General features: G+C 46.3%; 1 protein-coding gene across 2 annotated transcripts in view; it reads left to right on the forward strand.

Annotated features, from left to right (window-relative positions):
* CCDC25 (coiled-coil domain containing 25) overlaps nucleotides 1-22,622 on the forward strand; it is a 38,022-nt gene that overhangs the window by 14,443 nt on the left and 957 nt on the right. For both annotated transcript variants that reach the window (XM_077489039.1, XM_077489040.1), the window contains exons 5-9: nucleotides 4,739-4,790; nucleotides 4,943-5,018; nucleotides 5,832-5,935; nucleotides 9,542-9,744; nucleotides 17,675-17,720. In XM_077489039.1, coding sequence (XP_077345165.1) covers nucleotides 4,739-4,790; nucleotides 4,943-5,018; nucleotides 5,832-5,935; nucleotides 9,542-9,744; nucleotides 17,675-17,720 — 481 coding nt within the window. The remainder of the gene's footprint in view (nucleotides 1-4,738; nucleotides 4,791-4,942; nucleotides 5,019-5,831; nucleotides 5,936-9,541; nucleotides 9,745-17,674; nucleotides 17,721-22,622) is intronic.

Below are 22,622 nucleotides of genomic sequence, written 5' to 3' on the forward strand. Positions count from 1 at the left end.
ATGTCCAAATTGGGCCCAATTTGCCATTTTCCCTTCCCGGTGTCATGTGACTCAATAGTGTTACAAGGTCTCAGGTGTGAATGGGGAGCAGGTGTGTTAAATTTGGTGTTATCGCTCTCTCTCTCATATTGGTTACTGGAAGTTCAACATGGCACCTCATGGCAAAGAACTCGCTGAGGATCTTTAAAAAAAAAAAAGAATTGTTGCTCTACATGAAGATGGCCTAGGCTATAAGAAGATTGCCAAGACCCTGAAACTGAGCTGCAGCACGGTGTCCAAGACCATACAGCGGTTTAACAGGACAGGTACCACCCAGAACAGGCCTCACCATGGCCAACCAAAGAAGTTGAGTGCACGTGCTCGGTATCATATCCAGAGGTTGTCTTTGGGAAATAGATGTATGAGTGCTGCCAGCATTGCTGCAGAGGTTGACTGGGTGGAGAGTCAGCCTGTCAGTGCTCAGACCATATGCCACACACTGCATCGAATTGGTCTGCGTGGTTGTCCCAGAAGCAAGCCTCTTCTAAAGATGATGCTCAAGTAAGCCTGCAAACAGTTTGAAGACAAGCAGCCTAAGGACATGGATTACTGGAACCATGTCCTGTGGTCTTACTTGGTTCAGATGGTGTCAAGCATGTGTGGTGGCAACCAGGTTAGAAGTACAAAGACAAGAGTGTTTTGCCTACAGTCAAGCATGGGGGTGGGAGTGTCATGGTCTGGGGCTGCATGAGTGCTGCTGGAACTGGGGAGCTATAGTTCATTGGGGGAACCATGAATAGCAACATGTACTGTGACATAGTGAAGCAGAGCATGATCCCTTCCCTTCGGAGACTGGGCCACATTCCAACATAATGACCCCAAACACACCTCCAAGAAGGTAAAGGTTATGGACTGGCCAAGCATGTCTCCAGACCTAAACCCTACTGAGCATCTGTGGGGCATCCTCAAATGGAAGGTGGAAAAACGCAAAGTCCGTAACATCCATGAGCTCAGTGATGTCATCATTGAGTGGATAGGACTTCAATGGCAACCTGTGAAGCTCTGGAGAACTTCATGCCCAAGAGGGTTAAGGCAGTGCTGGAAATATATAACACCAAATATAGCACACCTGCTCCCCATTCACACCTGTGGCCTTGTAACACTAAGGAGTCACATTACACAGGGGAGGGAAAATGGCTAATTGGGCCCAATTTGGACATTTTCACTTAGAGGTGTACTCACTTTTGTTGCCAGTGGTTTAGATATTAATGGCTGTGTGTTGTGTTATTTTGATGGGACAGCAAATTTACACTGTTATACAAGCTATACACTCACTACTTTACATTGTAGCAAAGTGTCATTTCTTCAGTGTTGTCACATGAAAAGAAATAATAAAATATTTACAAAAATGTGAGGGGTGTACTCATTGTGAGTTACTGTATGTGTATGTGTTTTACATGGCCAGAGAGCCAGAACTCATTCTAGTCCTCCAAGAACATAGAGATGAGCGGTAGCCATCGCTCATCTCTATGGAGAAACATTGCTGACACCGGGTGGTTCCCAGGCTCACCAATCAATAAGCCTGGAGGGTGGGCACTTCTCTTGCCACTTCTAAAAGTGATCCTGAATCCGCCACTGGGATCACTTTTATCAGTTAGTCAGCTGCCTGAGGGAAATAAAATCTACCGAGCTTATGACATCTAGCTGCAGCCATAACCCCAGTATTTAATGTCAAAGTTATGACATAAATTCCTCGTTAGGCGGTCGGCAAGTGGTTAATTAACGCAGGCTCCTCATCCAAGGAATGGTTAACCGATTATGTATGCATATTTTGTTGTTTTGGTTTAGATGAGCTTTATAGAGATACAGAACAAAGGACTAGTCTCCAGTAGTATTTCTATTGGTTTTCCTACAGTTGATCATTTCCCCAGTGTGTCTCTGTGTGAAGGTGGCTTGCTTTTAACCACTTCGCGCTCCCGCGCTATAGCCAACAGACGGCTACAGCGTGGACACTAACTGCCGGGAGGGCGTCCCTGGACGTCCTATTTACTTCCCCTCTGCGCGCCCGCGGGCACGCATCGGGGAACTTCTGTGCTGGCCGTGTGCACACAGCCAGTCACAGATCGCTGTAAACAGCCAATCACAGCGGCCGTTTACAGCGCGATCGGCATGTCCAATGGTAGATGATCTAATATGTACACATATGAGATCATCTCTCATCGCCGGCTCTCCCTTCTCACACAGACAGCATGTGAGGAGGGAGAGATGAACCGCTGCAGAGATGCAGCGGTTAGTGAAAAAAATCAAATAAAGTGCCCACCTGTCCCCGGTGCCACATATTAGTGCCATCTGTCATCAGTGCCACGTATCAGTGCCATCTGTCATCAGTGCCACCTGTCAGTGTCATGTGCCATCTGTTATCAGTGTCACGTGTCATCAATGCCAGGTATCAGTGTCATCAGTGCCACGTGTATGTGGCATCTGTCATCAGTGCCACGTCGGTGTCATTGACCTGGTGCTCCAGAGCCTTCAAAAGTGTAATAGGTAGTCAACAAGTTAGATGTGTAATTTATGCTCCTAGAACACCTGATGGTGCTCCCTGCATGTTGGGCCTCTCTAAGTGGCCAGGCTGTGGAAAAGTCCCACACATGTGGTATCGTAATACTCAGGAGTAGCAGCAGAATTTATTTTGGGGCATTATTTGTGGTATACACATGCCAAGTATGAGAAATAACCTATTACAATGACAATTTTGTGGGAAAAAAAAATACAATAAAATAAAAAATCTTCATTTTGAAAAGAATTGTGGCAAAAAATGACAACGTCAAAAAGCTCACCATGCCTGTTACTAAATACCTCGGAATGTCTACTTTCAAAAAAGGGGTCATTTGGGGGGTATTTATACTTTCCTGGCTTGTTCGGGTTGCAAGAAATGGGATTGGCCACCAGTACATTAGATGTGATCAATTTTGTATGATTTGCACCACAGCTTGTAGACTCTCTAACCTTCACACAGACCAAATAATATCCACTAATGTGGGTTATTTTTACCAAAGATATGTAGCAGTATAAATTGTGGCCAAAATTAATGAAGAAAAATTAATAATTTGCAAAATTTTATCACAGAAACAAAGAAAAATTCATTTTTTTTTCAAAATGTTCTGTCTTTTTTCATTTATAGCGCCAAAAATAAAAAAACCCAGAGGTGATCAAATACCACCAAAAGAAAGCTCTATTTGTGTGCTGAAAATTGGTCTGGGCAGGAGGGGGGATTAATTGCCCAGTTGTCAAGTGGTTAAATAGCACGATGTTGCTTCCTCATGTCACAGGTGCCCCCCTAATGACTGACAGTCTGATAACTGGTGGGCTAATGACAAAGTAGCAGGAGGGGTGCAGGAAGCACAGATCCTCAGAATGCATGAAGCAGAACAGGGAGATCCTTGTCTTGCAGATCCTCAAATACAACTTCCTCTCCAGCAAGAAGAACAGTGAGTAGCAACATCACCAAATCTCACTCTGCATCTCCTGAGACTAGCAATCAGAAGCAGCTGTGCCTTAAGCAGGGTACATGCTATATATATTTTTTTCATTCAACCCAACGGGCCGAAAGTGAAAAAAAAAAATACAGATTGCCGTACTAACTATCAATATTAGTGTGGCATTTTTCCTCTCACTGAGCTATTGTATTCTGACAGGGACCCCCCTCCCCCCCCCGAGCATACTGATCAGCTCTTGCAGCCATTGACTGCAAGCAGTGATCGGATGCTGGTTTTCCAGCATTCCTGTTCAACAGAAGCTTGTGGAACCGTACACAGGGGCTGAAAGTCGGCCAGTTCCTGCCAAACTAACCGTTTTCAGCCGATTTTCCCCAACCTTAGATGTCACACTGCAGATATACAGCTAAGAGGCTACAGAACAGATTTAGATAGGGACAGGAAGTGCAGTGTTCTTTTGCATGAGATATTCAAAACAAAGGCAAACAGGTTTTGTTAAAGTGGTTGTACAACCAACTTTGACCTACAGGTAAGCCTAGATTAAGGCTTACCTGTAGGTCCAAGAAATATCTCCTAAACCTACGCGGTTTAGGAGATATTTGCCGAAAGACAGGCACCGCTGTCTACGGCGCATGCGCGGGAGTGACGTCATCGCGGCTTCGCCGAATGACAGCGGTGGAGCGGCGAGACCCACCTAGAAGATGGATGCGCCGGACTACAGGGGACAGCGGTGACATCGCTGGCTCCTGTGTCAGGTAAGTGACACATAATGGACTACTATGCGATGCATAGTAGTCCATTATGCTTTACCTTTGCAGGGAATGAAAGAGGAAGTAAACTCATCAGGGTTTACTTCCTCTTTAAGGCACAATTGCAAAATCTAGATGGTACCCAAAAAAATAGCAAATCTTTATTTTTTTGAGTTCAGGCCTAATTTAACCTCTTTCCACAGGCCGCACACATATATGTGGCCTCTCGACGGGTGGGCTTTAATACGGAGAGTCCACATATAATGCGGTCCAATATAAACACAAAACTGCACTGAGAGAACGTGGCACATCCTATCGATCAGCAGTGTTCCGACCATGTGACCACTACGGCAGCCAATCACAATGGTAACATGACCCTGAAAGCCTGCCTTCACCTCCTGGTATCTAGAAGGGCCAGGAGAAGGCGGCAGGAAGGGGTTAAGTAAAGAATTTTGCTGTCCATTGCTGGGCCTGTTTTGTCCTCCACACTAATGGCTTCTTTGCCTGTCCTTGCAGGTTTCACGTAGACAAACTCTCCTCTGCCCATGTTTACCTTCGGCTACAAAAGGTAAGGCTAACCACATACATTATTATAGCTTTGGGCACTACAGCACATTGTCAGCACACCACAGCACTGGTACAGTCCAGCCAAATCCTTTCAGGCTGCAAACATGCTGGCAAATCTTGACCATAACTGTAAGACATGTTTTTATATTTCAGGGCCAGACGATAGATGACATTCCTAAGGAAGTTCTGACAGACTGTGTGCAGCTTGTAAAAGCTAATAGCATTCAAGGTATGTGCTTGTTATGTGATGCGTGTTGAAAAAGCTTTGCTTGTTATCAGATTTCTTGAAAGGTAGCTAAACCAAAGAACAATAATGTAATATACCGCAGCTTACCAGTTCTTAGATGTGGTGACTGCATTTGTTTTCATTTTTCTGGCTAAGTAACGTACATTTTCTGCAAGTACAGAAAAATACCTGTTACTACTGCCAGAATAGCAGCGTCCGTGTCTTTCTGTAAGCTGAGCTAAAAGCATAACACAATGGGGGTTATTTATGAAAGGTAAATCTACTTTGCACTACAAGTGCACTTGGAAGTGCAGTTGCTGTAGATCTAAGGAGAAGATCTGAAATAAGGGGAAGCTCTGCTGATTTTATCATCCAATCATGTGCAAGTTAAAATGCTGTTTTTTATTTTCCTTGCATGTCCCCCTTAGATCTACAGCAACTGAACTTCCAAGTGCTCTTGTAGTGCAAAGTGGATTTGCCTTTCGTAAATAACCCCCAATGTGTCTTCATTCTGTTAACTACTAAGATCCTCCCCATGCAGCAGAGTTGAACAAAGCCAGACAGGTTTGAAGCCCAGCCTGTGTGTCATCCATGGATACAGTAGGGAAGTAAGTGTAGCTTCAAAGGGGCAGGAAGTGTGTTAATTACTAGATGAAAAGGGCCTGAAAAAAAATGCAGCCTCCACATCTAAGGGCTTGTAAGCTGCAGGATCATATATTTTTGTGTTTGGGTTTAGATAACACTTTAAAGCATAGCAATAAACCTACACAGCACGTCATGCAATGTACCCTGACCTTCCTGTTTCTCTCTCCCCAGGCTGCAAGATGAACAACATCAATATTGTGTACACTCCATGGAGTAATTTGAAGAAAACTGCAGACATGGACGTCGGCCAGATAGGCTTTCAACGGCAGAAAGATGTAATTTCTGTTTTGGAAACATAAACATAAAAGTTTAGCAGTGATGGAATTATTTATATACTGAAGCAAACCTTTTTAGACCTTTTCCTGTTTACAAGGTGGCATATAATCCCTCATTGTTGACAGGGTCCTCTGCTTGCTAATAGGCAGCTGGCAATTCTACAGAATCCTATTCATCACTGTTACACATACAAAATAAATCATGCTAGAACATAACTTATATTTAACGCTGCACTCCAGGAAATCTGCTAAATAAATCAATGAAACACATATAACTGAGCTGTTTTATATGCCAAAGGATTTTTATTTCAGCTCATCCAGTCCTGAAGTGAATGCAGCTCTGCCACACAGCACAGCCCTGTCTGGTGGTGGTGGTGGTGGTGGCGTGGGGGGCCTGATTTTTCAGTAATATTTACAGGGACTGTGAATGTCTGATTCCAAGTCGAATTCAGGTGCTTACATTGTATTGAATTCAGGTGATTGCATTTAAAATGTTTGTTCGCCTTTACAGAACAAATGTAAAGGTGGACTAACACCGAGCACCCTGCCCACCCCCAACCTCCCCTTCCTGGTCACTTCCAGGGATGCTGAGCTATCCGTGTCCATCCATGCAGCTGGTCCAGCAGTACAGGGATTTGAAATCCCCTCTCTTTTCCCTCTTCTTTGTGCAGTGCTTTCGGGATGGATCAGAACCATTCTTTGTGACAACGCTAACCTATCAGCATCTCTCTGATCCATCCCGGAACATCTGGAGGGAGAAGAGTGGTGATTTCAAACCAACAGACTGCTGGACTAGCTGCAAGAGCACTGACAGTTCAGCATCCTAGAACAGTGATGGCGAACCTTGGCACCCCAGATGTTTCAGAACTACATTTCCCATGATGCTCAATTACAATGCAGAGTGCATGGGCATCATGGGAAATGTAGTTCCAAAACATCTGGAGTGCCAAGGTTCACCATCACTGTCCTAGAAGGTAAGTACAGCGGTGCACTAACACTTTAAAAACAAACACATTTCTTGCTAAGGCTGGGTTCACACTGATACGACATGACTGTTGTACTACTATCATCCTACTTTGCCCTGCTACATCTGTCCTACTTCCATTCCGACTTGAATGAACAAGATACGATTTTTTTCCGACTTTGAGATAGTACGACTTGTTCTTTGACCAATCAATACAATCCCAGAGTTACATAAATTCTTTTTACTGCTGCTGTAATCACCATGTCGAATGTCACAAGTCTGATGGTTATGACAAGGATCCTACTTTGATCTGACTTCAATGATATTCAATGGGCTGAAGTAGGACTAAGGTCGGACCAAAGTAGTGCAGGGAGCATTTTCAAAGTCCAGTTAAGATGCTCCCATAGGAAAACATTGATTTTCACAGTCATGCGACATGAGCTCCTAATGTCGGAGCGTTTGTGGTACCAGTGAACCCAGCCTAAAGCTCAGCTTTAATTGTAACGTGCCTATTAACTCTTATTTGGTCAAGGGAGGACTTTTGAGCAGAACACTGCTATTGATTGCCAAAAAAGTTTGTAGGCTTCTAGGCCACTCTGCAATGAAAACAGGATTATGTGTAGCACCACCAGGTGCCAGCTTTTAGGTTCTCCTGTTCTTTCTATAGCTGATCAGTTTATAACGTAGAAGAATTTGGTACTGTTCTTTGTTCTCCAGAACTTTTTTTTTCTAGAGTCATATTTTAAAGGGTATGTGTAATGGTTTTATACAGTGCATCCGGAAAGTATTCACAGCGCTCCACTTTTTTCACACTTTGTTACGGCCTTATTCCAAAATTGATTAAATTCATTATTTTCCTCTCGATTCTACAAATAATATTCCATAATGGCAATGTGAAAGAAGTTTGTTTGAAATCTTTGCATATTTATTAAAAAGAAAATAATCCCATGTACAGAAGTATTCATAGCCTTTGCTCAATACTTTGTTGAAGCACCTTTGGCACCAATTATAGCCTCAAGACTTTTGGAGTATGATGCTACAGGCTTGGCACACCTGTTTTCTGGGCAGTTTCTCCCATTCTTCTTTTGCAGAACCTCTCAAATACCATCAGGTTGGATGGGGAGCGTCAGTGCACAGCCATTTTTAGATCTCTCCAGGGATGTTCAAGTCTGGGCTCTGGCTCGGCCACTCGGGGACATTCAAAGAGTTGACTTCTTTTGTTATCTTGGCTGTGTTCTTAGGGTCGTTGTCCAGTTGAAAGATGAATCTTCACCCCAGTCTGAGGTCCAGAGTGCTCTGGAACAGGTTTTCATCAAGGATGTCTCTGTACATTGCAGCATTCATCTTTCCCTCAATCCTGACTAGTCTCCTATTTCCTGCCCTTGAAAACCATCCCCACAACATGATGCTGCCACCACCATGCTTCACTGTAGGGATGGTATTGGCCAGATAATGAGCGGTGCCTGGTATCCTCCAGATTTGACCCTTGCCATGCAAGCCAAAGAGTTCAATCTGTGTGTCGTCATACCAGATAATTTTGTTTCTCATGGTCAGAGTCCTTCAGGTGCCTTTTGGCAAACTCCAGACGGGCTGCCATGTGCCTTTTACTGAGGAGTGGTTTCGGTCTGGCCACTCTACCATACAGGCCTGATTGGTGGAGTGCTACAGAGATGGTTGTTCTGCTGGAAGGTTCTCCTCTCTCCACAGAAACACTGGAGCTCTGTCTGAGTAACCATCAGGTTCTTGATCACCTCTCGGACTAAGGCCCTTCTCCCCTGATTGCTCAGTTTGGCTGAGCGGCCTGCTCTATAAGAGTCCTGGTGGTTCCAAACCTCTTCCATTTGTGGATGATGGAGGCCACTGTGCTCTTTGGAACGTTCAATGCGGCAGAAACTTTTCTGTACTCTTCCCCAGATCTGTGCCTAGATACAATCCTGTCTCGGAGGTCTACCGACAGTTCTTTGGACTTCATAGATTGGTTTGTGCTCTGACATGCACTGTTAACTGTGGGATCTTATATAGACAGGTGTGCGCCTTTCCAAATCATGTCCAATCAACTGAATTTACCACAGGTGGACTCCAATCAAGTTGTAGAAACATCTCAAGGGTGATCAGTGGAAATAGGACGCACCTGAGCTCAATTTTGAGTGTCATGGCAAAGGTCATGAATACTTGGTGATTTTTTATATTTTTTTATAAATTTGCCAAGATTTAAAAAAACTTCTTTCATGTTGCCATTATGAGTTATTGTTTGAAGAATTTTTGAGGAAAATAATGAATTGAATCCATTGTGGAATAAGGCTGTAAACATTTTTTGTTTTGTTTTGTTTTTTTGGCAGGATCCCTTGAGTCATGAATCTTCCTTTACAAATCCCCGCTTACCTTCTTCCACCGCAGGAGGAAGGAGAGGGATCTCTAATGTAAACACTAGAGTCTTTGTTTATGTTTGTGATCACCGTGATTGGTCATCACAATGATCACAGGGTACAGAGCCATTTGGATCGGCGTCATCTAATGAATGCTTAGATTGGTCATATATGGGTGCATTTTTTTTAAGTGAGTGATTTAACCAATACTTCAGAAACCCACATCTGCCATATTTTTTTGTACTATGTCTTCATTGGTTGGGTGTTATTCATTAGGTGAAAACTGTGACTGTGGAGAAGAAATTGAACGAGATTCTAAATCGTCTGGAAAAGACAAAAGTTGAACGTTCTCCAGACCTGGCAGCAGAGAAGGAATCGCGAGATCGGGAGGAGAGGAATGAGAAAAAGGCTCAGATTCAGGAGGTAAAGAAGAGAGAGAAGGAAGAGGTGAAGAAGAAGAAAGAGATGGAGGATCTGAGGTACATCATTCTTTGTAACTGCATGCATCTTGAGCTTGGCCTTAGGGTGCCCTTGTTCATCTCGTAGTGTGAAATAAGCAAGAGAGCCTTTAGGGGACCATTCACGCCTATGCTGTGTGGTAACTAGGACCCTCCAGCTGTTGCAGAACTACACATCCCATGAGGTATTGTAAAACTCTGACATTCACAGAAATGACTATACATGATGGGAGTCGTAGTTCGTGAACAACTGGAAGGCTGTAGTTTGGAAACCCCTGCTAGTGCATTGGCATTCATTTTCAATTCAGAAAATAACCCCCCCCCCCCGCCCCCGCATTGCAGCTCCCCACAACACACAGTAATTCACGATTTACATTGTGGTGGGCTGCATTGGAAGAAGTGGTGCAGGTCTGATTTTCAGGCTGTTGCAGTCTATTGAATTGAATGGGTTGCCTTAATGCAATGCATTTTAAAACCCATACACACCCTGTGTAGATGTAAATGGTTTGTGGCTTTATTTTTTCAAAAGGTTAAAGTTTTATGTTTTTGTATACTTTATTTTGGACAGAGCTAAATCTAATCTCGTTTGACATTTTCTTTGTTAAGGTCTCGTTCACATGGGCCATTAGTGGTATACTGTGGATTCAGTGGTTGGAGTCACAGGTGTATGCGAAAAACTGCAGCAGTTTAGCCTGTACAAAGCAAAGCTGTCCCTGTTCACATGTATCTGCACATCCGGCAGTTACCTGCAGTTAGGGACAAAAGGGGGCTGCATGTGAAAGTGTTATAAGGCTGGGTTCACACTGTGTGCGGGGCACAGCAGGGGTCCGGTGCATCCCTATTCACTGTGTCAGGTCTAACTTTTTAGCTAGAATTTGAACCTGAAACTGAGCCAAAGACACAAAGGACTCTTCTGCTGTATGCTCCGTGGCCACACTGGAGTTGTCTGCACTCTATAGAGAGCTGGTCACACTCTCCTATCATGTGAATTGGATGCAGGGAAATCCATATCCAATTTGCAATAGTTTGAACCCAGCCTTAAAGTTGTAATGGCTGGACACACACTAACACTATGGCTAAGCTGGACCTGAGCCAATTTATCTAACTGCATGTCTTTGGAAACCAATGTACCTGGGGCAAACGCACACAAATTCCATGCAGACGCTGTCCTGGCTGGGATTTGAACCAAGATGTGCCACAAGGCTGAAATGCTTACCACTAAGCTACTAATGCTGCCCATACGATGTGTGCAGTCTGATTGTCTCCTGTTACATTTCTTAAGTCTCTGACCGCTTTCTGTAGCTTTACATTCACTGAATATCATGTGCGGCCCTTTGGTCAAGTCACGGGCCACACTTGAGGCTCCCTATATCAAGTAAATTAGCCATCACTGGTTTAAATACTAAAAAAAACGTACTTAACCACTTGCCGCCCGCCCTATTACAAATAGACGGCGGCAAAGTGGTTTCATAATCCTAACCGGACGTCATATGACGTGATCAGGATTATGAGCCCCCCGGGGGCGCGCATCGCGGCGATCGTTGTTGCGGGGTGTCAGTCTGACACCCGGCAACTACGATCTCGGTAAAGAGTCTCCGACTGGGACTCTTTACCACGTGATCAGCCGTGTCCAATCACGGCTGATCACAGTGTAAATGGGAAGAGCCGGTGATCGGCTTTTCCTCACTCGCGTCTGTCAGACGCGAGTAGAGGAGAGCCGATCGGCTGCTCCTCTGACAGGGGGGGTCTGTGCTGATCGATTATCAGCACAGCCCCCCCGAGGATGCCCACACTGGACCACCAGGGACGCCACCAGGGATGCCCAGCAGAGGTAATCCTCCCTAGACCACCAGGGATGCCAGTCAGGCACAATGGATGCCAATCAGTGCCCATAATGGATGGCAATCAGTGCCCACAATGGGCATCACTGATTGGCATGCATTATTGTTTGGCACTGATTGGCATCCATTAGTACAGTATAACACCTGCGCTGCTGAGTGCCCACCTGTGCTGCTGCTGAGTGCCCACCTGTGCTGCTGCTGAGTGCCCACCTGTGCTGCTGCTGAGTGCCCACCTGTGCTGCTGCTGAGTGCCCACCTGTGCTGCTGCTGAGTGCCCACCTGTGCTGCTGCTGAGTGCCCACCTGTGCTGCTGCTGAGTGCCCACCTGTGCTGCTGCTGAGTGCCCACCTGTGCTGCTGCTGAGTGCCCACCTGTGCTGCTGCTGAGTGCCCACCTGTGCTGCTGCTGAGTGCCCACCTGTGCTGCTGCTGAGTGCCCACCTGTGCTGCTGCTGAGTGCCCACCTGTGCTGCTGCTGAGTGCCCACCTGTGCTGCTGCTGAGTGCCCACCTGTGCTGCTGCTGAGTGCCCACCTGTGCTGCTGCTGAGTGCCCACCTGTGCTGCTGCTGAGTGCCCACCTGTGCTGCTGCTGAGTGCCCACCTGTGCTGCTGCTGAGTGCCCACCTGTGCTGCTGCTGAGTGCCCACCTGTGCTGCTGCTGAGTGCCCACCTGTGCTGCTGCTGAGTGCCCACCTGTGCTGCTGCTGAGTGCCCACCTGTGCTGCTGCTGAGTGCCCACCTGTGCTGCTGCTGAGTGCCCACCTGTGCTGCTGCTGAGTGCCCACCTGTGCTGCTGCTGAGTGCCCACCTGTGCTGCTGCTGAGTGCCCACCTGTGCTGCTGCTGAGTGCCCACCTGTGCTGCTGCTGAGTGCCCACCTGTGCTGCTGCTGAGTGCCCACCTGTGCTGCTGCTGAGTGCCCACCTGTGCTGCTGCTGAGTGCCCACCTGTGCTGCTGCTGAGTGCCCACCTGTGCTGCTGCTGAGTGCCCACCTGTGCTGCTGCTGAGTGCCCACCTGTGCTGCTGCTGAGTGCCCACCTGTGCTGCTGCTGAGTGCCCACCTGTGCTGCTGCTGAGTGCCCACCTGTGCTGCTGCTGAGTGCCCACCTGTGCTGCTGCTGAGTGCCCACCTGTGCTGCTGCTGAGTGCCCACCTGTGCTGCTGCTGAGTGCCCACCTGTGCTGCTGCTGAGTGCCCACCTGTGCTGCTGCTGAGTGCCCACCTGTGCTGCTGCTGAGTGCCCACCTGTGCTGCTGCTGAGTGCCCACCTGTGCTGCTGCTGAGTGCCCACCTGTGCTGCTGCTGAGTGCCCACCTGTGCTGCTGCTGAGTGCCCACCTGTGCTGCTGCTGAGTGCCCACCTGTGCTGCTGCTGAGTGCCCACCTGTGCTGCTGCTGAGTGCCCACCTGTGCTGCTGCTGAGTGCCCACCTGTGCTGCTGCTGAGTGCCCACCTGTGCTGCTGCTGAGTGCCCACCTGTGCTGCTGCTGAGTGCCCACCTGTGCTGCTGCTGAGTGCCCACCTGTGCTGCTGCTGAGTGCCCACCTGTGCTGCTGCTGAGTGCCCACCTGTGCTGCTGCTGAGTGCCCACCTGTGCTGCTGCTGAGTGCCCACCTGTGCTGCTGCTGAGTGCCCACCTGTGCTGCTGCTGAGTGCCCACCTGTGCTGCTGCTGAGTGCCCACCTGTGCTGCTGCTGAGTGCCCACCTGTGCTGCTGCTGAGTGCCCACCTGTGCTGCTGCTGAGTGCCCACCTGTGCTGCTGCTGAGTGCCCACCTGTGCTGCTGCTGAGTGCCCACCTGTGCTGCTGCTGAGTGCCCACCTGTGCTGCTGCTGAGTGCCCACCTGTGCTGCTGCTGAGTGCCCACCTGTGCTGCTGCTGAGTGCCCACCTGTGCTGCTGCTGAGTGCCCACCTGTGCTGCTGCTGAGTGCCCACCTGTGCTGCTGCTGAGTGCCCACCTGTGCTGCTGCTGAGTGCCCACCTGTGCTGCTGCTGAGTGCCCACCTGTGCCGCCTATCAGTGCCCACCTGTGCTGCTGCTGAGTGCCCACCTGTGCCGCCTATCAGTGCCCACCTGTGCCGCCTATCAGTGCCCACCTGTGCCGCCTATCAGTGCCCACCTGTGCCGCCTATCAGTGCCCACCTGTGCCGCCTATCAGTGCCCACCTGTGCCGCCTATCAGTGCCCACCTGTGCCGCCTATCAGTGCCCACCTGTGCCGCCTATCAGTGCCCACCTGTGCCGCCTATCAGTGCCCACCTGTGCCGCCTATCAGTGCCCACCTGTGCCGCCTATCAGTGCCCACCTGTGCCGCCTATCAGTGCCCACCTGTGCCGCCTATCAGTGCCCACCTGTGCCGCCTATCAGTGCCCACCTGTGCCGCCTATCAGTGCCCACCTGTGCCGCCTATCAGTGCCCACCTGTGCCGCCTATCAGTGCCCACCCGTGCCGCCTATCAGTGCCCACCCGTGCCGCCTATCAGTGCCCACCCGTGCCGCCTATCAGTGCCCACCCGTGCCGCCTATCAGTGCCCACCCGTGCCGCCTATCAGTGCCCACCCGTGCCGCCTATCAGTGCCCACCCGTGCCGCCTATCAGTGCCCACCCGTGCCGCCTACCCGTGCCCACCCGTGCCGCCTACCCGTGCCCACCCGTGCCGCCTACCCGTGCCCATCTGTGCCGCCTACCCGTGCCCATCTGTGCCGCCTACCCGTGCCCATCTGTGCCGCCCACCCGTGCCCATCTGTGCCGCCCATCCGTGCCCATCTGTGCCGCCCATCCATGCCCATCAGTGTCGCCTATCAGTGTCCATCAATGCCATCTCATCAGTGCCACTTCATTGGTGCCCATCAGTGCCGCCTTATCAGTGCCCATCAGTGTAGCCCCATCAGTGCCCATCCGTGAAGGAGAAAACGTACTTATTTACAAAGTTTTGAAACTGAAACAAAAAAAAAAACATTTTTTTTTTCAGAATTTTCGGTATTTTTTTATTTGTAGCGCAAAAAATAAAAACCGTAGAGGTGATAAATACCACCAAAAGAAAGCTCTATTTGTGGGAAAAAAATGATAAAAATTTCATTTGGGTACAGTGTAGCATGACCGCGCAATTGTCATTCAAAGTGCGACAGCGCTGAAAGCTCAAAATTGGTCTGGGCAGGAAGGTGTTTAAGTGCCCGGTATTGAAGTGGTTAAAAACTTTTAAAGGAAATTAGTCCTATGGCCACTAGATGGCGAAAGTCTTATGAAATGCAGTGTGTGTTTAGTAGCACAAACGTGCTTTAGAATGCCATACTGCACACTGCCAGGGGTTTTATTTCCTGGCTCTTGGAGTGTCCCTGTAAATTCTGGGTTGTGTTACTAACACACAGGCTAATGACAGATACTAATGGGAGCCGACAGCAGAGAATATACTTTGCTACGCTTAGTGCTAAGGCACTGAAAAAGAGTGTGCTCTTCGTTTCCCTTTCAAACGAAGACCTTTGAACATATCGGACTTCACTCACCTGGCTCCTGGGGAATCATCTCCTCTGTTTACTCCTCCTTGAATGAGGGAGTTTATTTTGCTACCACTCATACGTTTCTAAATGGGAAAGAGACTTGGTGGTCACTATAGATCTAGAGGACTGGAGCAGGGCCTGGTCATCCGTAGCCAAATGTTCCTTCAACATGGTCACCGTGGAAGCAACCTATGAAGTTCTCTTCCACTGATATTGGGTCCTGGCCCCTATAGTCCATTCTAACCCATCATATAATGATATATGTTTCAGGGGGTGTGGCCAGCACGTAGACAAGATCCATATTTGGTGGTCTTGCCCACGTTTGATTCTGGCCCAGTGTCTATGGCCTACTCAATACTTTTTCATGTACCCTTCCATAAAGACGCCCGGCGTGCACTTCTTCACTGCCCCTTCCCAGGCCTTTTCTCACATCAACAAAAATTGGCCACCTACCTCTTTATTGCCACAAAGTGTGCTATTGCCGTAGCCTGGAGAAGGCCCTTGGTTGGGTTTACAGAGGTGAAGAGCCTTCTGACTACCCTCGTTGCACAAGAAGATGACCAGTATACTTCATGACTCTAATTCTAAGTTCTAACCCTAAAGTGGAACTTCCGCTCATCGGAACCCTCCCCCCCTGGTGTCACAGTTGGCACCTTTCAGGGAGAGGGTGTGCAGGTACCTGTCTAAGACAGGTATTTGCACCCACTTCCGGGCATAGACTTCCATGGGAGTCTATGCTTCTTCCTGTCCCGGCGCGCTGTCTGATGGGACACACACGGGTCCCAGAGACAGCGCAGACAATTCCCATTGCGCTGCGCGACTGGCGCATGAGCAGTAGGGATCGGGGAAGTGAAACTTCCTGATTCCCTCACCAAGAATGGCGGTGGCAGCAGCCGAGAGCCGAGCGATTGATCGGCCTTGGCTGCCGACGTCGCTGGACCCCGGGACAGGTGAGTGTCCATTTATTAAAAGTCAGCAGCTGTAGTATTTATAGCTGCTGGCTTTTAATATTTTTTTTTTTCCAGTGGACTCCCTCTTTTAAAGTATGAAATCCCTGGTGGACCTATGCTCTCCCCACTCTGCCCCCGGCCAGTTTGGGTATTCAGGACCACGTTGGTGTATCATCTAACCCTCAGGTTCCCTCTCTCTCTTTAGGCCTAAGCCTTCATCTTTTTCTATTGCTGTCTTAATCATCTCTTCTTCACCTCCTGCCTAGGCCCATATCTCTTTCCTTCCTTCCTTTCTTGTTCTACTTTGTTCTCACCCTTGCTCCTCCTCCATTCTGCTCCACCCCTTGCTCCCTTATTCCTTCCCATGCCAGCTAACCCAACCCCACCCACACTTTTTTTTTTTTTTTTTTCCTCCTTTCCCGCTCCTCCTAACCCCCCCTCTCCCCCACCATGGGACGACAATCTCACCCCCGCTGCCTCACCTTGTCTCGGCCCCCACTTGTACCGGATGCTTCTACTACTCGCTTTGAAACATTGGAGATGTGTTTTGTTTTTATTCACAAATGATTTGATGTTTGTTCCCCTGCCTGGGATCATTTTTTTTCTTTCTTCTCCTCAAGACAGTAAATTGGTTTTGTTTAACCAAATAAAAACTATTGTACCAGAAAAAGAGTCTGTGTAGCAGCTCTGCAGACATATGGGTCTTTTGTGAGAAGTGATATTAATGACAGGCATTTATAACCCTTGCTTCTTCTATAGTGACATGCCACTTGCCATTTACCAGATTTGTGAGAGGTCTTCATATGCCCTGTGCTAGCTTGGATCACTTGTGTCCTGGCACCTCAAACCTTTTGGCTGGCAAGGACATATCTTATGCATCGTGCCAGTCAAGGAGTTCAAACCAGCTTATGGCTGCAGTTTAGCCTTTGGCTTTCTGCTAACGGCAGTCTGGATGGCTGTAAGCCTGATGACTTCTATGGTAGCCAGAAGCATTTGGGATTTTCGTGTCCTTTTGTTGGTAAATTAGGATAGGGGATATACACATTTGATATATTTAATAATAAATCTGCAGTACTGCTTTTATTTAAATCCTTGGGGAGAGGGCAGGGGAGGCGCTTTCCCGATCAGCGAAACATGATTACCGCTAGTGCCCATAGCCACCAGCAGTGATCACATATAAAAAATCTGACAGGCTGGTTGTACCCAAGTCGATCGATGGATTAACTTCAGTACATCCAGCCTGCCGATAGATCGAATCTCGGCCAGTTCCTGCTGAACTGGCCCAATATCGATTCATGTATGGCCGCCTTTAGGAAGAAGTTAAGTTACCACCCCTATTTCTGGATAACAGGAAAAAGCCTGGATATCTCTCCAGTCATCTTCTGCAGGGCGAACAATAACCCAACTAAATTCTGTAAATGTAAGGCACTTGTATCAGTGGGCTTTTATTCACTTCAAGCTGCTTTTGCATTCCCATACAAGCCTATAGGCATGCAAAACTATCTTGAAGCAGGTCAGAAGGAGGTTGGCTGCAGGCCAATGAACTTGTCAGTGAATTCTGAATGATCTTTGTCAAATTGATGTCATCGATTGACACAAGCCTTACGGTCCTTTTATAAAAAAATCTCTGCCTTTTGCAATAACATTCTTACTCTTCTTTCCACAGGAGTTACTCCTCATTGATGAAGTCAGAAAACATGTCTTCCAATCAGGTTAGTGAGCTCAAGAATAGCTCTTCAAACGGTTTGTGATTCACTGATTTATGAGTTGATCAGAGAATATATGAAAGTGCAAAGTTTAAAGTATAAGTTCACCGGCTGTAACTTGTTTTGTTACACCCATGTTTAAAGTGTAGCATGTCACAGTACAGCAACTGCCCACACTGCCCTCCTTCCCCCAAAAAATGATATAAGGATCCTTTTTAAAACTTTCAATGTACCCTGCTAAGTTGGAAGTATAAATAGAATGTTGGGTAAAATGTACATAAAAATGTTGTAAACCCTTATTTTATTCACAATAGAAAAACAAAATGTTTAAACTTAGAAAATGTATAATTTTTAAGAAAAATTAAGGACATTTTGTAATCGATGGCAGCAACACTAAAGTAAATCCAAAGGAAATTGAATAAGAAAATTGTACAATGTATGGCTAGCTTAAGTGGTACTAACAAGGAAGAGCTGGAAGAACATTTTGCAACTAATTAGGTTATTTGGAAACAGATCAGTAACTTGATTGGGTATAAAAGGAGCATTTTAGAGAGTCATAGTGTCTCAAAAGTAAAGATGGGCAGAGGTTCACCAATCTGGAAAAAGCTGCGTCAATTTTAGAATAATGCTTAATGCAAAATTGCAAAGACCTTTTAACCACTTGCTTACTGGGCACCTAAACCCCCATCCTGCTTACACCAATTTTCAGCTTTTAGCTCTGTCCCCCTTTGAACGACAGTTGCGCGGTCATACAACACTGTACCCAAATTACATTTTTATCATTTTTTTCCCACAAATGGAGCTTTCTTTTGGTGGTATTTCATCACCTCTGGGTTTTTTATTTTTTGTTAAAAAAAAATTAAAGACCGAATAATAAAAAAATACAAAACTATATTATATGTTGTTATTAACCCTTTCATGACTAAGCCTATTTTTGGAATTTGGTGTTTACAAGTTAAAATCCATATTTTTTGCTAGAAAATTACTTGGAACCCCCAAACATTATATATATTTTTTTAGCAGAGACTCTAGAGAATAAAACGGCGATTGTTGCAATATTTTATGTCACACGGTATTTGCGCAGTGGTGTTTTAAACGCAACTTTTTGGGAAAAGGGACACTTTCATGAATAAAAAAAAAAAAAAACAGTAAAATTAGCCCAATTTTTTTGCGTAATGTGAAAGATAATGTTACGCCGAGTAAATAGATACCAAACATGTCACACTTTATAATTGCGCGCACTTGTAGATTGATGACAAAGTACGGTACCTAAAAATCTCAATAGGCGACGCTTTAAAATTTTTTTTACGGTTACCAGGTTAGCGTTACAGAGGAGGTCTAGTGCTAGAATTATTGCTCTCGCTCTGACGATTGTGGCGATACCTCACATGTGTGATTTGAACACCGTTTACATATGCGGGCTCGACTTCCGTATGCGTTTTCTTTGCTTCGCGGGGACGGCGGGCGCTTTAAAAAATGTTTATTTTATTTTTTTATTTATTTTAAAATTACTAAATTGTTTAAAAAAAAAAATAAATAAATTGATCACTTTTATTGCTGTCACAAGGAATGTAAACATCCCTTGTGACAGTAATAGGTGGTGACAGGTCCTCTTTATGGAGGGATGGGGGTTTAAAAGACCCCCCACCCCTCCTTTACACTTCAATGTATTCAGATCGCCGAAAACGACGATTCTGAATACCGGATATTTTTTTAAAACCGGCGCCATTGGCAGCCGAGTAAACGGGAAGTGACGTCATGACGTCGCTTCCGTGTTTACGATGAGGAGACTGGAACGAAGCCGATTACGGCTTCGTTCCAGTTCCTCCGCAGCAGCCGGAGGCGTCGGATCACTAATCGGTGCTCCCGATCGAGCGGGAGCACCGGTAACAGCGGCGAGAGGCGGCGGGAGGGGGGGACGTCCCCTCCCGCTCCTACGGCATAACAGCCGAGCGTCTTTTAGCCGCATCGGTTGTTATGCCTGGATAGCCAATCGCCTGCTGCAAAAAACGGTACCGGGATGATGCCTGCAGGTGCGGGCATCATCCCGGTATAACCCCCGGAAACCGAGTACGCAGATCTGCGTACGCTCGGCGGGAAAGGGTTAATTTTTGTAAACAGGTAATTTGTCTCCTTCACTGATGTACTCTGATGAGGCGGCACTGATAGGCTGCACTGATAAGTGGCATTGGTGGGCACTGAGGTGGCACTTATGGGCAGCACTGAAGGGCATTGATAGGTGGCACTGAAGGGCACAGGTAGGTGACACTGGCACCACTGGTGGGCATTGATAGGTGGCACTGATTGCTGGCACTGTTATGCACTGGTGGCCACTGATTCGTGGGCATTGGCAAGTGGTACTGGTTGGCACAGATGAGGTGGCTGTGCCTCTTCAGGACCGATGTCCTTTGAACAGAAGCCGGTGATCGGCTTTTTTTTTTCTTCTCACGCTGTCAGCGTGAGGAGAAAACAAAAACGATTACTGATCTTCTGTTTAATCATGTGATCAGCTGTCATTGGCTACCAGCTGATCATGTGGTAAGGGGCCGGGATCTCTGATCTGTGATCAACCATGTCTCATTGACTCAGTGATCACAGCGCACACTGCACGTGCCCTGCATGGGGAGCGTGCAAATGGGAGGACATCTATTGACGGCCTCCTGACAAAGTAATTTGGTTATAGCGCACATCTTGAGAGGTTAAATATATCATCATCTACAATACATAAAATCACAAGATTCAGAGAATCTGTAGAAATCTCTGTGCCCAAGGCCGAAACACTATTGGATGCCTGCGATCCTTGGCCCTCAGAAGGCATTAAAAACACGAATGATTCCGTGATGGACATCACTGCATGGGCTCAGGAATACTTCCAAAAATCACTGTCTGTGAACACAGTTCTTAGTGCCATCTAAAAATGCAAGGTAAAGCTTCATCATGCAAAGAAGCCATATCTGAACATGATCTAGAACTGCTGCTATTTTCTCTGGGCCAAACAAAGCTCATTTAAAATGGTCTGTTGCAAAGTAAAAAAAAAAAAAAACTCTTCTGTGGTCCGAATCAAAATTTGACATTCTATTTGGTAATCGTGGGCCTCCTAAAGAGGAGAAGAACCTTCCCACTTGTTATCAGCACTCTTGAAAGGCACCATCAATGCTGAGTGATAGATTAAAGTTGAATTAAAGTTTTAAAGGAGCATATGATCCCATCCAGACTACGTCTTTTTCAGGGAAGGCCTTGTATATTTTAGCAAGACAATGGTACCTGCATACCGCATCTATGACAACGCATGGCTTCGTAGTAGAAGAGTCCGGGTGCTTAACTGGCCTGCCTGCAGTCCAGACTTTTCACCAATTAAAAATATTTTGCGAATCTTGAAACAAAAAAATACGATAAAGAAGACCCAGGACTTTTGAGCCATTAGAATCCCATATCGGGCAAGAATGGGACAACATTTCACCCCCAAAACACCAGCAGTTGGTCTCAGATGTTTACAGAGTATTGTTGAAAAAAGAGGGGATGCTACACTGTGGTAAACACGGCCCTGTTCAAACTTTTTTTGAGACGTGTTGCTGACATCAATTTCAAAAATACTTTATTTTATTTTTTTCTTAAAATGGTACATTTTTATCAGTTTATACATTTTCTATTGTGAATAAAATATGGGTTTATGAGTAAATGCATTCTGTTTTATGTATCCCAAATGTTTTAGAATTTGGGTTGTGTACACACACACACACACACACACACACACACACACACACACACACACACACACACACACACACACACGTTTTTTTTTTTGTTTATTATTAAACTCTGGGCTTGCCTAAAATACAAAAAAACTGGGTTATCTACTAGGCTGTCTGCAAATAAATGACCAGTCACTCTGCAGAAGGAGAGATGGCAGCAGTGACTGGTCTTTATTACTGGATTTGCCTGCACAGAGGCAAAGTGCGGGAGTTGTTGCTGCATGCTGGATTCCTGTACAGATCATGGAAGAATGGAAGAAATAAAATGCACTAAGTGGCCTATTTTTAAAGCAGCAGTCTGGCCTTAGTCAGTATATTTATGAAACTTGGCATTTTGTTTTACAAATGTGTTTGGCGCATGTCTTGAACCAAGACTTCAAAGCAAGCAAGGCCACATTTTTTTTTATTTTTATTTTTGTTAATGAATGGAAAATAAAAAAGAGGCAAGGAGGAGAAAAGTCCAGTCACGTGAATTGTTTTAATTATATGATTGGACTGCTCCCTGCACCCTCAGGTTCAATTCAGTGGCCTGAATTTTATGAATGAGTTGTAAAATGCAAGAGTAGTGGGAACTGTTGTGTCCAACAGAGAGCAGAAAGCAAGTTTTGCTATTTGTTATCTGTGCCCCCAAGATTCAAGAACAAAAAGGAACATGGAGCTTGTATTTAGACCGTGTATATGAGAAATTAAAAGTGCCAGTTTTTAAGGCTTATATGCAAGTAATTGGTCATAAATGGGGTATGGGGTCCGGGTACTGCCACGTGATACATGTATCAAGGCAAAAAAAAAAAAAATTTTTTTTTCAGGAGCTGTGATTTTTAAAGGGGTTGTGAACCCTCATGTTTTTTCTACTTAATGCATTCAAGGTAACCCCCTGGGAGAGTGCTTCTCCTAGGGGGTTATACGATGCGAGGAGGAGCTGTGAGAGCTGCCGAGGGACTCCAGAAGAGGAGGATCAGGGCCACTCTGTGCAAAATGAGCTGCACAGTGAAGGTAAGTATATGTTTGTTGTTTTAAAAAATTTAGCTTTACAATCACTTTAATGATTAAAGTGAAACAAAAAAAAAATCCTTTAGTGCCTGCGGGGATGTCCCCTTAGTCTGATTGTAAAGTGGAGCATCTGTAGCATGTATAGAACATGCTGCAGCAAAAAAAA

The sequence above is a fragment of the Lithobates pipiens genome, unplaced genomic scaffold (genome assembly GCF_037356315.1).
Source record: "Lithobates pipiens isolate NorthernLeopardFrog02 unplaced genomic scaffold, aLitPip1_a1.2 Scaffold_18, whole genome shotgun sequence".
Classification (NCBI taxonomy): domain Eukaryota; kingdom Metazoa; phylum Chordata; class Amphibia; order Anura; family Ranidae; genus Lithobates; species Lithobates pipiens.